The sequence below is a fragment of the Scatophagus argus genome, chromosome 14 (genome assembly GCF_020382885.2).
Source record: "Scatophagus argus isolate fScaArg1 chromosome 14, fScaArg1.pri, whole genome shotgun sequence".
Lineage (NCBI taxonomy): Eukaryota > Metazoa > Chordata > Actinopteri > Scatophagidae > Scatophagus > Scatophagus argus.
Window position 1 is genome coordinate 15734410 of NC_058506.1, and position 16704 is coordinate 15751113.

The 16704-nt window shown below is 41.0% G+C and overlaps 1 protein-coding gene across 5 annotated transcripts in view; it reads left to right on the forward strand.

The window, feature by feature from the left end:
• The window catches only part of aff4 (AF4/FMR2 family, member 4), a 29646-nt gene that overhangs the window by 6421 nt on the left and 6521 nt on the right, over positions 1–16704 (forward strand). For 3 of the 5 annotated variants that reach the window (XM_046411153.1, XM_046411155.1, XM_046411154.1), the window contains exons 2-15: positions 6440–6569; positions 10173–10958; positions 11319–11357; positions 11480–11566; positions 11720–11747; positions 11841–11904; positions 12093–12185; positions 12714–12858; positions 13004–13742; positions 13900–14051; positions 14944–15029; positions 15458–15692; positions 16127–16224; positions 16618–16681. In XM_046411153.1, the coding sequence (XP_046267109.1) occupies positions 6444–6569; positions 10173–10958; positions 11319–11357; positions 11480–11566; positions 11720–11747; positions 11841–11904; positions 12093–12185; positions 12714–12858; positions 13004–13742; positions 13900–14051; positions 14944–15029; positions 15458–15692; positions 16127–16224; positions 16618–16681 (2742 nt within the window). In that variant the 5' untranslated portion in view covers positions 6440–6443. Of the gene's footprint in view, positions 1–1313; positions 2165–6439; positions 6570–10172; positions 10959–11318; positions 11358–11479; positions 11567–11719; positions 11748–11840; positions 11905–12092; positions 12186–12713; positions 12859–13003; positions 13743–13899; positions 14052–14943; positions 15030–15457; positions 15693–16126; positions 16225–16617; positions 16682–16704 lie in introns of those variants that run through there. The other 2 variants (XM_046411152.1, XM_046411156.1) reach the window with 2 other exon arrangements.

Here is a 16704-nt window from a genome sequence, read left to right on the forward strand (position 1 = left end):
CAAAAACACTGCATTCAATTTAATGTAGAGTTTATATGCAAAGAACATGTGGCTGTGGTTCATTTTGTGTTGAAACCCCGGTCGATAGGTGCCAGTGTTGTAATCTATCGTCAGCCGCTTGACTCCAAGTAAGTATATATCGCTAGCCTAAATCCAAATATATATCATATTGCCAGATTCATGTCAGTATCCAACCCTAAGAATTAATATGCTGCTAGTAACTAACTGCATCTTGCAAGTGTGAACTTAAACAGAGAAAGTTTAGAGAGTTCAGACAAAACTTTGTTTTGGTTTAGTTTTCAGTTTGAATTATTTAAAAGCATCAACACTGCTTATGAAACAAGGACGTCCATTTTTTTATTTGCATTCCTAAAGTTTCTATTGACGATTAACTGTCAAAGCAAGCTACGCGTCTCAAAATGTCACAATAAAGCAATTGTGAACTAAGTTTAAGGGAGTTTCCCAAGTGTGGACTTAATCATTTTATGTCCGGACATTGCATTATTCATTATTATGCATTTTTCTCATAGTGAAATCTTTCAAATAAAATTGGGTATCTTTTGAAACTATAACAATCTTCATTATTTTCTTTAGTGTTAAAGTAGCATGCAACAAAAGTTATTAAAAATCAAATTTAAGAAAACAGAATTCAGAAGCAAGGGCAAGACTGACTGAACAAGAAGAGCAAGATAATAAGGAGAAAATCATATGATGAGAAGAATAACATTACAAATCAACCCAAAGCATGCAACAGGAAACCCACATAGAGATACCAGAAGTGAAATGGCATGTTGTCCCCGGTTTTTGTGCCAGATAAGCATCCTTGCGACATGTGATGATAATTTGTCAGCCAGTGTCATCAGCTTATGTGGCTGATGAAAACATCTAACATTTGTTGCTGCGCGCATGTTGGAAACTGTGTGCTGTCCCTTTAACATCCTGCACGGGTGCTTGGCCCTGTGCTCGGGGCATAGTGGGGGTGGGGAGGGAGAGAGGTTGTTGATGGAAAGATGGGCCCTGATTGGCTTGGCCTCTCTGAGAGCAGTGACATCACATGGAGGAGAGGTCCTGTGGTGTAAAATAACATCTCCTTTTATGGGTCGAGCTGGAGTGTTCCATTCTTGAAGAGAGGTGAGATTTTATTCTGCTCCTGCTGCTCCCTCAATGCTGTTCTCCCCACAGATTTTCTCCCTAATGGCCTGTAATGTAGTTTTGTAAATTAATATAGCTCTAAGACTGTGTTAGAACAAGCTGATTTTATTTTCTAAGTACTGATAGAAAATGGATGGATGATCCTCTGTTCTTAAACCATCTTTTATTTTATTGGTTTTGGTTTTACTTTTACTGGATTTATACACATTTTTTTCTTTATTTTAATACTTGCAGGTGTGATTACTCGCTTGAATTCTTTTAGACCTTCTACAGGGTTTGTTTGTAGTCTCCTCAAATGCCTTGTCATCACTGTTTTGCCGTGTTGAGCACTTTGCTCGTACAAGAGGGTACATAGTTCATAACAGATTGTGACTGAAAGATTCCTAAACTCCTTGCTGGGCAGGTTTTCCTCTAAGCTCTGGATTAAAATTGGCCCACAGCACTGTTTACTTTTAAAGCATTAAACTATAACTTTCCAGCCCTCTTGTAGACATGAGACATGGCAAATCTCTCTCTCTTGTTCCATCTTTCGCTCTCACGTTCAGTTTTAACATACATACACACCTCACGCGCTCACCTATCATACTTATTTACCCTCAGTCTCTTGTAACCTTGCTTGTTCACTGCACATCCTTTAGCCTCAAAACAAAATACTGCAGCTTTCCCAGACTTCACCTTGCATGTGACTACCCCTGCATTTTGCCGACGTGGTATGTCCCAAGAGCGAACAGTCACCTCCCCTCCCTAAGTCAGATTTGTCTCTACTCCAAGGAAATACACTGTACCTCCGAGTCGAGAAAAGAAACTGTAGTCACACTTTTCCAGCTAGACGCACACAGATACATTTAGGGGGAGAAAAAGGCCAGGTTGTCTGAATTGGAGGAGGTTGGCGTAGAAGTTTGGGCTGACAAGTCATGACAAGAATACTTCTGAATCCCTGGGAGATCCTCTGAGCCCTCCTACCTCCTCCTTCCAATGTTTCAGTGGTTGGGGCCATGGCCTCTCAGTCAGGGTAAGAAATGTTCGGCTAGTTTGCTGCTTTGCTTATTTCTCTTGGTGTCTGGGAAGAATAAGGTACTTAATTTTTCATTGTGTTGTTGTTGTTTTGGGTGGCCTTCCATAATGGTTGTGTCACTGAAGCTCAGTCCTGAATTCATAATGCTCAAATGACCATCAGTTCTGCCCCTTTTTGTGGATTGTGTTGAAGACGTGGCCCAACTGTTATGTTGTGAGTTAGAAAGAGACAGATGAGCTGATTAAATTGGGTACAAAGTGAACTGTCTCTTCAACTCTACAGACTTTGACCTTTTCAGTCACACTGGCACACTGTTGAATGATTACAATAAACATAGCTGGCCATGACACCGTGATAATAGTAAAGGCCATTTAAACTCTTGTTGTAGAAATATGCTTTGATTGGATTTGTGTTTTCCTTGTTTTTAAACTGCTTTGCCTACCTTACTATGTTCCCTGGATTTGGAAGGCTAGGTCCTTGGATGCATGCTTAAACTAAAAAAATTCAAACCAAGGCTTGCCTGTGATCTGTCCTTCTAACACATGCTTTTCAAATGAGCAGAAGTTTTGCTTGTCCTGAAGGTTTCCCAAACTGGGGTGATACTAGGATTCTGCCTCCATTGGAACCCCTCTTAACTAGGAAAGGAAAATCCCCTAATGCTTAGCTTGAAAAAGTAGATGCTTAACTTTAAGGTAAGTTGGAGGTGCATTGTGGCATGTAGCATTATGACTGATTGGGGACATCCCTTCCACCAGTTGTTTTTTCATATTACTCCGTTGCATGAGATTATTTTAGTGCAGCAGTTACATTTTTATGTACCTCTGCTCTCTTTTATGATGCCTAGTCACATTTGCACAGTAGTGTCCATCCAACACAGTGTTAAAACTGTACACGTGTTGAAACATGGAAAACGGCAATGTAGACGGACATCAGTAATCAATAAGCTGAAATGGAAAACTTATTTGTTTGTTGACAATTTCCTGATTCTTACAGAAAGCTTATCACCACATTTCATTGTTCAGAAAAACGTGCTTTATTTTGTGGCTTTAGTTATATAGTTACATTTGCTGTTTCCAGCTTCTTAAAATGCAAGGATTTACTGTTTTCATTTTGCCTTATGCAAGTAAATGAAGAGCATTTTGGATTGGGTTTTGGACTGTTGCTTGGACAAATGAAGCAATCTGATGTCTCTTTAGGCTCTGGGAAATTGTGATGAGCTTTCTTCACGATTTTTCCACTTTTCATGGACTGAATGGAAAAACGAGTTCATAAATCTCGAAAATCAGCGGATTAATAGATAATGAAAATAATTGTTAGTTCCAGCCTGAGACATGACTGTCAGTATTTACAGAAAGGTATTTGGTCCTTTTGTAACTTTTTCATATAAAAGCTTAATTAAACTGGATTTTGGTTTCCTTCTCTGTATTATAGATGAAACTGTATTAAATTTCATATCACAATTATATCACAAGCAGTGATTGATGTATTATTATTGATGTAAGATGCACTGGTACACACACTGAAATCATTTCACTAATTTTATACTTGAAATCACCACTGCAGATAGCAGCCCTATACAGTTTTTGTTTGCTTAAATATAAAAATAAGAGACCCAAAAATGATCCAGAACTCACTGCAGTGACTGCATCTCTGGTGCACTGTTAGTGCCTTCTGCCATGTCTTCATTGACGCAAAATAAACCCACGTCGCATGCTGCATCTGCCTCTGGGAGAGTGTTGCCAACTGTGGTTGATGCTGGACAGTGGGTTTTTCAGAGCATAGGAAAATCCTTACTTAATGATAAATAATTTTGAAACAGTAACACTATCCATCAGGAGTTTTATAATGGTTTATTTTAAAACCAGTACCAATTTCATCTCTACTCTGTATAGCTCTACAAGCCTACAAAAAAAAAAAAAGAAACAGGTTGAGCTCAGACACTTGAACAGTCACGGTCACGTCATGTCACCATGATGAGTTTTTCTTATTCTGTCTTTTACTCAGGTACTTGGTGTACTTGTTAATTAAAAAAAAATCCTGCTGTGATTTCTTTTTCTTTTACCTCAAGACTAGAGTGGTCTTTTAGAACATCATAGGAGATAAAGCCTGTGTTCAGCCTTTCATAGAAACAAAAGTAAAAGACTGCTGGCCTAAATACAGACACTTAAGCTCCAGTATCACTGAAACCACTAATAGACAATTGAGCCTACTGTGATGATTTTCTTTCATGCTGTGCTAGAGGATGAAAGGGTGTAACCCCCTGTTCACCTACTAAAAACCAACAGATCAGGTCAGTTAGTTGGGCAACGTTAACACAAGCATGTGTTGACAAAGGAGTTTTTCCTGAGGCATTTGGTCCTTTAGCACTGTTTTCTTGACTGTGGCTGCAGTGACTCTACCTCGCTGCTAGCAGTCATGGACATTTGTTGTCTGTAAAAGGTGATTGGTTGTAGCAAGTTTGTTATTGTGCGTATCTAATCTAGCATGATCTTTTATTTACTTTTTAACAACATACACTTGGTTCTTAGCTGTGCTGGAAGTCAAATAAAGTTGAGAACTGGTTACAGCAGGGTGCTAATGGATGTTTGCATGATGGATAGCCTAATCATTGTTCTCTTCTTCTCTTTACGCTTCTGCTGATAACTGTTGTTAATGGTGTGTGTCAAACAGCTTGCAGTGGTTATGCCGTTGGTCACTTCCTGAGCTTTGGTGTAATGTAGTCTTAGCTATAGTGTGTAAATCATGTAGACTGTAATGACTGATGACTCACTGTTGGATGTTGTTGATGATGTTAAACAGGCAGAGGCCTCGTAAAAAAGTTGGTTGTGAAATTACTATAAAGACATACTGATAAGCTTACACTTAAACAGGATAAACTTGTAAAAACATAAATATTTTTTGCTTGACTGCTGGAGTGCAAAATTTAGTCTATACATTACTATATGATTCATTGTCCTTAGCAGTTTGAATTATTTTCCGGAAACTCTGGTTTGTCTACCTTTTAACGTGTTGTTTGACTTTGCTTTGTGTATTTTACCCATTCTAAAATCAGTTATCCACCTGCTTCTTTCCATCTTTTTGGCCATACATAGTAAAGATTGAAAACACCCTTATGTGTCGTGTTTATAATCTCGGAGGAGGCTGTGTCATTCCTGTCTACTCACACTCTATCAACAGGCTTAAACTTAGTGTTGTCATTGGCAGAGCCAGAGCTGTCGTCTTAAACAGGGAGGCGACACGCCTGGCTGCTAATTGGCTTGTTTCAAGTTCAAAAGCTCGCTTGTACTTTGTGTTAACACACTTTCTGTTAAAGTGTTTAACAGACAGTTGCTTTGTCAGGCTGGCTGCTGTAAATGAATGTGAAAAGTCCATTTTTTTTTTAAATTTACAGCCATCTGTTTTAGTGTGATTGATTTTTTGTATGGCTTCTTTTATTTGTTGCCATTTGTCTCTCTGGTATGAATCCATACATTTGCTTACATGCTCTCTGTCCTCAAATAGCGCTTTACTTTTATGGTTGTGCTACCCATATTATACTCAGAAACACAGTAAGGGCCTCAAGCTGGAATTTTTGTAGCAGAAGGTTATTATTTAATCCTAATTACAGTCTGTTTTATGTTATTCCTGAAGAGACTTTCATATCCTTTTCATGTTAAACTTTCTGTATGCTTTTGCAAAAAACAAAAATACAAAACAAAATTTTGTTGAAATATATATTTGCTGACCCAACAACCACACACGTATGTATGACAGCATTGAAAATAGCCATTTTACATTGACAATCAGTACTAGGAAGTTATTTGCAGTGAAAGTAGGCAACTGTACATTGTCTGTATTAGCTTAAGCCTATTAGGGACTACTTTCTCCACGGGTCATCTCTGTGCTTCCCTTGTTTATGATGTGCGGGGTTTAGCTAGTGATAGTCCGATTTGTGTTTTACCAAAAAAAAACTGACTCTGAGCAGAAACGTAGATGGCAGCCTGGCTGTATGATCTGCTGTAAATAGCTGGAAACATGAACTAGCTGGTGTTCATTTTACAAACCAAGAAATAACAGCTGGAAAGAAAACTGTGGGGTCAATGTTGTTAAGTTGCTAAGCTTTTTTTTAAATTCATACAAATGCAACAGGTATTACTTTAAGGAACGTCTCACTTTCATAGCGCTCTTCCTTTCATAGCCATCCCTGTAAAGCCATGAGACAAGAAGTCTGTTTATTGTCTCTCCTCAGCCTGTTCTTATGCTGACCTGTTGTTGTTCTGTTTGTGTTACTAGCAACATGAACCGTGAGGACCGGAATGTGCTCCGAATGAAAGAAAGAGAAAGGCGAAATCAAGAAATCCAGCAGGGAGGAGGAGAGGCCTTTCCAGCAAATTCACCTCTCTTTCCTGAACCCTACAAAGTGGTAAATTTATTTATCTCGAATTCGGTTTTGACATGCATTTCATGTGTCACTTCAGAGGAATTTGCTCCTTTTGTCTGCTGTTACTGTTAAGAGGAGTGTAACTTCAAGCTTCTGTGGCAAAGGTGGAAACTTTGCTCGTGTGTGTGTGTACGTTTGTGTGTGTGTGTGTGTGTGTGTGTGTGCACGCACGCTTTATGTAATATGTTGTTTGACTTTGTTCCTACACCCCCCCAGTCTGAAACCTTTTAGTTGAAAGTTGATTAGTTTTTCCTGAGCTGTTATAAGAAAATCCTATATTTGATTTAGGCTTCAGTATACATTTTGTCACTGAAAAAGAGGGAATTCGTTTTTCTTTTTCACAGTGACCTTCAGGATCCTGCAGTCTCAGTTTTGTTTACAGTTTGCATGATTAAAGCTACAAACAGCTAACTCACGGTATGCTGTAATACCAACACAGAAGCTGTTTTATGTGACATGTCTGAACAAGCTCCGCTGACAGTGACAGTCCTCTGGTCTGTGTGCAGTACGTTATGCGCTCATGTTGATCATAGGTATTAAACAAAATCAGATGCTCTTCTTCAAACATAACAACATGCCAGCCTCCCTGTTTACTCTCATGTCTTCCTCCTCATGCTCACAGACATACATAGATGTAGGCTAGCCAGCTCCCACCCAGTCACTGTAATTGTAAAGAGGAATTCAGTTCTCCATACTGGTCTAATCTTTGTCACTAACCAGATTTGAGCAGAGGTAAGTGGCTCCTCTCCTTAGTTAGAGCTAGCCATCGAAGAGGCAGCAAGGAATGTGTCCTGACAGGTTGGGAATAGAAATGGTACCAGAGGTGAGTGATGAGTGCAGGCCTTTGTGTTTTGGACCACAACAAAGTGAGAACTGACTTTGGAGAAGGAAACGTCCTTGACCACTGTACACGGGACAAAGGCATTTGCAGCACATATTTGTTGTTGTGCAGATTTGTTCTTCTGGCCTCAGAAATATAGAATTGTCTTTTAAGAAAAACCTTAGTGCCATGCTGTGCTTATGTGCTATATTCCAACAAATATGGGAAAAAGCCAACTGTTAAAGTCACTGGCTTTCTCACTCTTTGTATCTCTTGTTTGTCTTAGTCTTATGTAAGCTTGAGTTCAACTTTTTTTTCCCCCTCTGTCATGCTCCAGTAAGTGGAAGTTTACTGTGTTCTGCATTAGAGGCCATGTGTGCATGCAGCTGCAGCTGTGGCCTCCCAGATGTAGACCAGCAAAGCAGTAACATTTTTATGCTGCAAAGTTCATGCAATTAAAATTCAGCTGCACAGAATAAAGAGCACAAGAATATCTGCTGAAAATTAGATTCCCATAATATTGTTTTGTTTTGTTTTTTTTGAAGTAATTAAAAAAAAACTGAAATGTATGGACTCAGAAACTTAGAAGGAGGAACGTAATTCAGAAAATCGAAAATCCAGTAACCACATTCGTCGAATTTTAACTACATCTGAGGAACTGCACAGATTAGGCAAATTAGACAGACAGAACTGATAGCTAAGTCTGTCAGTTTCCTTGCAATTTACTGTTGTGGTAATGGTATGTTTAAAGTGGTATTGGAAATTGATAGCTCCTGGCTGGCAAGAAAATTCTGCCTCCAGGGACTTTGTGTGGGGCCAGGAACCAAAAATTGAATGAGGTTCCTCCGATCAATGTGGAGGGAAAGTTTAAGGAGCTTCTTTAGAAACCTTTCTGTGGGCTGAAAGGGCTGTATCAAAATGTTTTGACAAAGATATAATCTAAGATCCAATCTTCTTTTTATTTATTTATTTATTTATTTTGCCCGTTTGTAGTACAATATGTAGAGTACAATGTAAAATGTTCCCCATATATTATCTGGATTGTCCTGTCCTCAAAGAGGTTGCTGCTGGAAGATGCAGGACGCATTTCATTCATGTGCATATAAACAAGTGTTCATGCGTACCTTTATCTTTGTCGATCTGCATTCTGTAAACACTGCTGCCCGTCAATCAGACGTAATGAAGAGTTGTATTTCACTCTCACCTGGACCCTTTTAGATTGTGTGCACATGTATAGCAAGTGGTGGTGGTGGTGGTGGTGAGGAGGGGGGCTGACCGCGGCAGTCCACTGCAGTCTACTCAACTGCGTGTATGTGTTGTGTTTATTCTGCCGTGTGTAGAGTTGTATTGGATCAGCTATCTGTGACTACACAGGTCAAGACAATGATCTGATACCATGTAGTACATTATCCCTAAAAATGATATGAAACTTAACATATTTTCTGCTGCACAAGTAACTAAAAGCAAACAACATGTGAATTTGCTTATGTGTGAGTTAACCAAGCCAGAGGGAGGAAAACAAGGACAAGAAAGAGAACGTTCTTTGGCACTCACTCTCTGTATTTGTACGTGTTTTGTCTGTATGTGTAACCAGAGGTAGGCATACTATGATGATAGCGATCACATTACATCTATACAGGATTAGAAATATGCAGCTGATAGTTATAATAGTTATTGTAATAATGATAATTGTATCTGTATCAGCTGATATGCAGCAGCCAGGCATTGGAATTGCATATCATAACATCTCTATCCAACACTCAGTGTTGCAGTCAGTATCTGTAAACAGTGAACAAGCTGTCAATAGTTAGCCGTTTCTTAATTCCTTTTCTTTTTATTCCCTCTTTTTATTCCCCCTTTTTTGCATCATCAGCCAACATAGGTCTGTATCAGTTTGTTTGATAAGCCATAATAATCATCCTTTTAAACACTTTGTTTGGAAAAAGTGGAGGATGTTTCTGATCCACTCGAAAATAATCGTTTATACTCATGCCACAAAGTGAAACCAACCATACACAAGAAAATTAGCTGATGCTACACTTTACCAGCTACACATGTGTGAACTTGGCCCTGCAAACAGGAGGAGTGCCTGTTATGACCAAGCTTGACACATTTCCTGCTACAGACAGCAGCTTCCATTTCTTCACCTTTCGTGTGAATCTGTCGAACAAAATAGAGGTCTGAAGCTACATGTGACACTGGATATTCTGTTCAGACTTTTGTCACGGGCTGATTGCAAGAAAGTCTGCTGGAATCCGTGACCTCAAAGTAACTGATTAACCTCTGTGTTGTAACCATGGGTGTACTCTTATCTGTGTTCTCAGATGGGTGTGGATGTATTTGGCCACCAGTTTGAACAGGCTGAGTGTGTGATTGGCTGGCTACTCTTCTCTCTATGTTGAATCATATTGTTTTCTCAATGTTCTGTCAGTTATTTTAACTGTAAAACTGGTGACACATGGGATTCGGATTTCATTCATTTCTTTTGTCAGATGAATCTGGATCTGCGTTTTAATTAGCTCATTTTGCATATATTTTGTGATTTTAGGTTTGTCTTTGGGAATGATGCCTTTACTCTCCTCAGTGTGTTTTGATTGAAAGCAATTAAGTGTTGAACATGTGCCCATAATTACTGTTTCCCTCCCCCCTCTTTTCCCCTCTGCTTTCCCTCTGCTCATTTTTCTCATTTATTCTCTTCTCTGTCTCTTCTTTCTCTGTGACTGTCTTTTTTCATCATCATCCCTATTCTCTACTTCTCTCTTCAGTCCAGTAAGGAAGATAAACTGTCCAGCCGTATTCAGAGCATGCTGGGCAATTACGACGAGATGAAAGATCCAATTGGTGATACACTTCCAAAGCTTGGTGGTAAACCTTCTAACAGTTCGTCTTCCTCTGAGGAGAAATCGGGCCCACCTTTGTTTGGTGGGGACCAGCGTGGTGTCAGTAGTGGTGGCAGCAACCAGAGCAGTAAGTGGACTCCTGTTGGCCCTGCAGCAGGTGGATCTTCATCCCAGTCCCAGAAACGCTCAGGACTCAGCAGTCAGAGGGGCAACGGGGGTAGTAGTGGCAGCAGCAGCAGTAGCCAAAGACACGGAGGTGAAAAGAAGTCAAGTAAACACAGTGGGGGGTCAGAACACTCAAAGTCACACACGTCGAGTCCAGCCAAGGGCTCTCTGAGTTCCTCTGGCAGCAACAGCCATTTGCGGAGTTCCTTGTCTGCAGAGCAGCATCACAGCAAGGAGCGCTACCGCTCCAAGTCCCCACGAGAAAGAGAGGCCAACTGGGACTCACCCTCGCGGGTTCACACCTCCTTCCCCAGTGGACAGCACTCAAGTCAGACCTTTCCCCCATCTCTCATGTCCAAACCCGGCTCCATGCTGCAGAAGCCCACAGCGTATGTGCGGCCTATGGACGGCCAGGAAACTGCAGAACTCAAGAGCTCCCAAGCAGAAAGCTACAGTGGACAGTCACACAGCAGCACCATGGGAGAGATGAAGTCCAACAGCAAGGCCTCACTGTCCAAACTTAAGATCCCCTCACAGCCTGTAGAGGTAAGGCTTATCTATAGGCTGTCTATTTGTAATTTATTCTGAACCCTGCAACTTATGTACACAACTCACATAAAGAGCATACTGTGTGTCTGTGTCAATTAAGAAATGGAATCTGGAGCTGTTAAAGTTGCATGAGGGACATAATGACTTAGAACAGCTGAGCAGCATGTGTGTTTGGAGCATCTATTCATAGTGATGTAATAACTGGAAAAAATGACCTTACAGCAGATTACATTTGGTCTGACTGAACCCATAGGTCTCATGAAATGCCTATAGAATGACTCATGCTACTAAAAATGGATGCTGACCTGCTGCATGTTGTTTATGAACATGTGCTGAATTTGACATTTCTGTCTTTAGGGATCCGGTGATGCCCACTGCGTTGATGAGATTCTAAAGGTATGTACATAAATAGGCCGACAGTTCATCTTGAGTATTCAAAGAAAAGCCTACTGGCTAAAGTCGCTAAAAGGGCATTTCCCATTACTCCCACCTTATGTCTTTTTTTCCCCTTCTTTCAGGAAATGACTCAGTCGTGGCCTCCTCCTTTGACAGCCATCCACACCCCCTGCAAAACTGAGCCCTCCAAGTTTCCATTCCCTACTAAGGTCAGCATTGCACCATTCCCTGTGTGTGTGCTGTTCAAATGTTATTAATTGATTCATTCACTTATTCAGTGATTTAATATTTAGATTTATGATAAATAATGAGAAGACAAATGAGTTCATGAAATTCATTCAAAATGTCTCTTTTTAACTTAGGACTCTCACCCTTTTTCAAGTGGACACAGTGAGTATTGCACACATTTCAAATCTGAGCACTAAACTAATGATGCATTGATATTACTGATATGTGTGTTTATATATACTTATTCCTCATTAGAGCGAGGCAGTTCTTCCAAGAGCTCCAGCAGCCACCAGCCCAAAGCTTGTGATGACCAGCCAACGTAAGTGCTTCATCCTTTCCTGTTTGCCCTTTTTCACCATAAGCCAGTGTTTGTAGTTTACCAGCATTGATTCAGACAACAGGGAGCAGTTGCAGACATGCCTAGATGGCATCAGCTAAGCAGAGGAAGACATTACACAGCTGTAACAAAATTCAGAAATTTAATTTAGTTTCATTCCCATATTGCAGTAAGCTGGAAGATGACCTGAAGCTAAGCAGCAGTGAGGACAGTGATGGAGAACAGGACTCTGCCAAGAATGCCTCAAGGAACACATCAGCAAGGTAAATTTGGAAGAACAAAAAAGTGAATACTGAGTTTTTGTTTATCAGTGAAGCCACAGTGGTTTGATACTTGTTTGTTTCCACTTTAATAAGCCTATGTTTGGTGTATTAAAATGAAGAAGCTGGGCAAATGTTAAGGAAAGACAACTGTGTTTTGAAGGAGTTTGGGAATGTTGGTTCAGAAATGCACATCACAGGGCTTCTCCACAAGTATGGAAAATTAACAGCCTGCACAAGTTGACAGCTTAAATAAATGGACTAAGACAGTAGTGTGAGGCAGATTCCCAGTCCTGGAAAACTAGCTGCTGACAGCTGAAGCATGTGCAAATTACACATGCATACACAACGGTCCATACAAAAAATATGAGCTACATATCGTAGTTAATAATCCTCAGGTGTAAAAGTGTTGCTGCTGATTGTCAGTCTGTTGTTTCTATGCATGCTTCAGTATGTAAAACATGACAGGCTGAAAGTGTACAGATTTCTGTACACAATACAATCCTGTTTGACTCTCCTCTACTACAACAGCAATAATAGTGAAGGCGCAGAGCAATCGAGGGACGACTCGAGCAGCCACAGCGGTTCAGAGAGCAGCTCGGGCTCAGACAGCGAGAGTGAAAGCAGCACGACGGACAGTGAAGCCAATGAGCACCCACGGCCAGCTTCTCCTGAAGTAATGACTTTGCAGTAACCTTGTACAGAGTTTTACTAAGTGATGATTTGGTACTTTATCTACCAGTCTTACGTAGCTCCATCTGCCCTTATTATGGGTGGTATTACTACAAGGCACTAATTGTTTTTTCTTCTGGCCCCTTCAGCCTGAGCAACCCATGGCCAACAAGTGGCAGCTAGACAACTGGTTCAAGAAGGCCAAACAGTTCTCACCAGCCTCTCCAGTGGACAATAATGTTCCAACAAAGTGCAAGAAAGAAGGCAGAGATAACGGCTCAGGACGTGGCTATACTAGCCAGGGAGGGGGTTCAAAAGACTCAACGGCACCAGCCCCAAGCAGGGACCTACGGGCAGCACAAAAAGGTGCAGAGGGTGGCCGTGGCCGGCAAAAGTCCCCTGCTCAGAGTGAGGGGGGCACAAACCCGCGAAGGAGTGTGGGTAAAAAACAGCCTAAAAAGTCTGAGAAGCCCCTAGTGGTGGAGGAGCCCAAGGGAGGTCTGAGAGTGGAGAGTGAGCCAGCTCCAGAGTTACCTCCTCATCGGCCCAAAGCTGCTACTAAGGGTTCCCGCAAACCAAACATTAAAAAAGAGTCTAAATCCTCCCCGAGGTCCACTGCAGCTCCTGTTGCCACCACTGCAGATAAACGCAAGGCCAAGGCACCGACGAAGTCTCGTGAGTTTGTTTCAGATTCTTCATCGTCAGACTCTGAGGGGAATGACAGCATCCTGTCCTCATCGCAAACACCCAAGTACACAGAGAGTATCAGGACCCCAGTCTGTGTGTTCTCGCCAATGGAAGAGAAAGAGCTGTTGTCTCCACTCAGTGACCCCGAGGAACGTTACCCTACAAGACCTCCTCAGCAGCAGGTTTTACTCGTGAAGATAGGTTAGTCGAAACTGCTCGCGAGGCAAAGAAGTGTTATGCAGATTCTCAGTGTTCTGTGGGCTTGTTTAGCTGGAGTGCACACTCCTAAAGCTTTTCTTTACTTTGGACCAAATAAAACTTTACCCAGCCCCTTCTCTTTCCTTCTCATTTCCTACAGATCTCAGCTTGCTTTCGAGGATCCCGGGGCGGCCCTACAAGGAGCCTGTAGAGATAAAAGTGGAGAGGGACGACTCTCTAGACAGGGAGAGCAAAGACTTCAGCAAGCAGAGCTCTGAGAAGAGCTCTTCCAAGGCCAAGAGGAAACACAAGGTATGATACTTTCAGTATGATTTTGCACATTGAATGACAATGTAATTGGAGCTTTTTTGTTCTTTTACTGTCATCAGGGAAGTCATCATTGTTCCAGTTTTTTTTTTTTTTTTTAGCCTTCCAGGATGCCACATCTCTCAAAATAACCCCAATACAGATTTCCATTAATAAAAGAAAAATGTATCTGAGCCAAAGAACAATTGATTCAGTTTTGTTGGAGATCCACATCTGGAGTGTCTGCTACTAGGTGGTTATGCATTTTTTGTGGGGGAAAAAAGACTTACAATCTTAAGTGATATCTTAGGTTTTAACAGTCATTAGGCGAACCATTAAGCCCTGGCAGATGTTTGTAAACTTCTTTGTCTTCAAATCACCTCCTGCAGAGGCATGTACACCAGGGTTGGAAATTAACAATCCCAAAATATACAAGCCACTCAGTTTTTATTTTCAATTGTTATTCCTTGTTATTGTGTAACTACTTGTGAAAAATAATACAACAAAATCTACAATATTCAAGCAATAGGCAGTTTTACTGATCAGGATGTCAGTTCTCCTTCATTGTGTCAGTTGTAATCTTTGCCCCCCACCGAGACACAAGAGGGAGGCGGTTCCCTTTGCTTGTGACATTAGTGGGACCATCCAACCAAAGTATTTGAATGAAATGAGCAGAGTCGTGATTCAGTCTGCATTGTGTTCTGTCATAAATCTTTGTTATGCTACTTTTATTTACCTTCCACCATGGATGGTTAGGTTTAGCAAATTAATGTGACAAAGTCACCCGCATTTGGCTGGTGGCAAGTGCTAATTTTCAACTCTGATATACACACCCTGATAAATCCTTTTATTGTGTCTTTGTTTTTAATTTTCTGTGATTTTTTTTTTTTGTCTTTAGAATGACGAAGAGGGCACCAAGCCAGAGAGCAAGCGATGCAAACTAGAGGAGAAGTCCCTATCTCACCATAAAAACAGCAGCAAAGAGTGTGTATTCTTCCTTTTCCTCGTGATTGTCATTTACAGTAAACCCTCTGTACACTGGGAACACTTGGCACATTTGTGACTGTAGTATTTCCTTTTGTTACAGTCATAGTGGAGCTTGCCAGATGCTGTTTTCTCTCATGTTAGAATTCACAATATAAAACCTATAAACTCTAATGAGCATCATGAAATCAAAATGTGAAATCTCAGTGCCTTGGCTTTTTCATTACATTGTAGCCTGTTAAGCTTGCACTTGTTAACCTCTATACTAATGACAGATCTGCTATGTTCTCATTGTTGAAATATCTGTGATGCTTAATCTTTTGAGAGTTAACATTTTGTGACTGATTGAGTACATTACTGTTACAAAACTGATCAATTTAAAGCATAAAGAAATATGTGTATTGCAGTAATTATTCATATTCCACCAGGTCTAAGAGGTCTTTGGAAAAGAAAGAGGAGCCAGTCCCTTCTCCTTCCATGTCGGGTCCTCAGCGGACCCCCAAGGCAGAGCATCCGAGTCGGAAGAGGACGGTAAGCCAGTCCTCCACCTCTTTGTCCAGTGGGACAGGAAGTGGGAAGGAGGGAAGCCACAGCACCAAGGGCAATTCCACCTCCAAACACAGAAAAGGAGAGGACAAGGGACGCAGCACACGCGATGGCAAGGTGAGTGGGAATGCCCTTACCTCCAGGTATTTGCTATCTGTTTGAATACCTGGCAGGCATTTTGGATTCTGAGAAGTGTGACTAAAATCCTTCGTTATGTCTGTCAACTGTGCAGTATTCCCCCCCAAGGAACTTAATAACAAAGCAAGCATTCGAAGAAGGGGAGTGGTCAAGAACATAACCTTATGGGTTTCAATATTTTTGTGTAATGCTTGTGGGAGATGTATAATTTTTTTTAAATATGATTGACTTTACGAATGAGTTAAGTCTTTATTTGGGTCTGTATCTTGTATATGCCTATTTTCTGCAGAGCACAAACCATTTCTACCTCCAGAATCCCTCAGTCTCACCCTTTTCTCCATTTTATGCTTCACTTCAAACACCAGCCCCTTTTTTCCTGAAACTTTGTTCCCTCTTGCTTGCTGTCTCTGCAGGAGAAATCCTCAAAGGGTTGTGATAACCAGCTGGCTGTTCCCCCGCTCTCCACGGACGGCTCCAAGTCTCAGAGATCCAAGCTGGTGTTTGAGGACAGGTAAGAGGAGCTCTTTCCACTGTGGATAACCCCTCAGCAGGATATGCAGAACAAACTGCTGTGGGGATCTAGGGTTGCCTTTGATGCATAAAGCTGTAGGAGGTTGTGTAGAATAGATGGGCTTGCATGCAGGAGAGATGACATAAATTTCCATTTTTAAAGGCTCTCTGTTGGGAGTCTGTCATTTTCATGCAGAGGTAAAGAAACAACAAAATCTTGCTTTTTGTCTTTTGTTGTAGTTTGATTTAATAGAATAACAAAAGGATTTAGGTTAATGTTATATTTGAACTTTTCAGGCTCTGTGCTTACAATAAATGTTTGTTGTTGTTTTTTGATCTAGTTGGTTCAGAGAGGTAATCAAAGTTGTTTGACCTGTTTTTAACTTTATTTCAGGGTCCATTCAGCAGATCACTACTTACAAGAGGCCAAGAAACTTAAACACAATGCAGATGCACTGGTAAGAGCAAGCGCCTAATGATT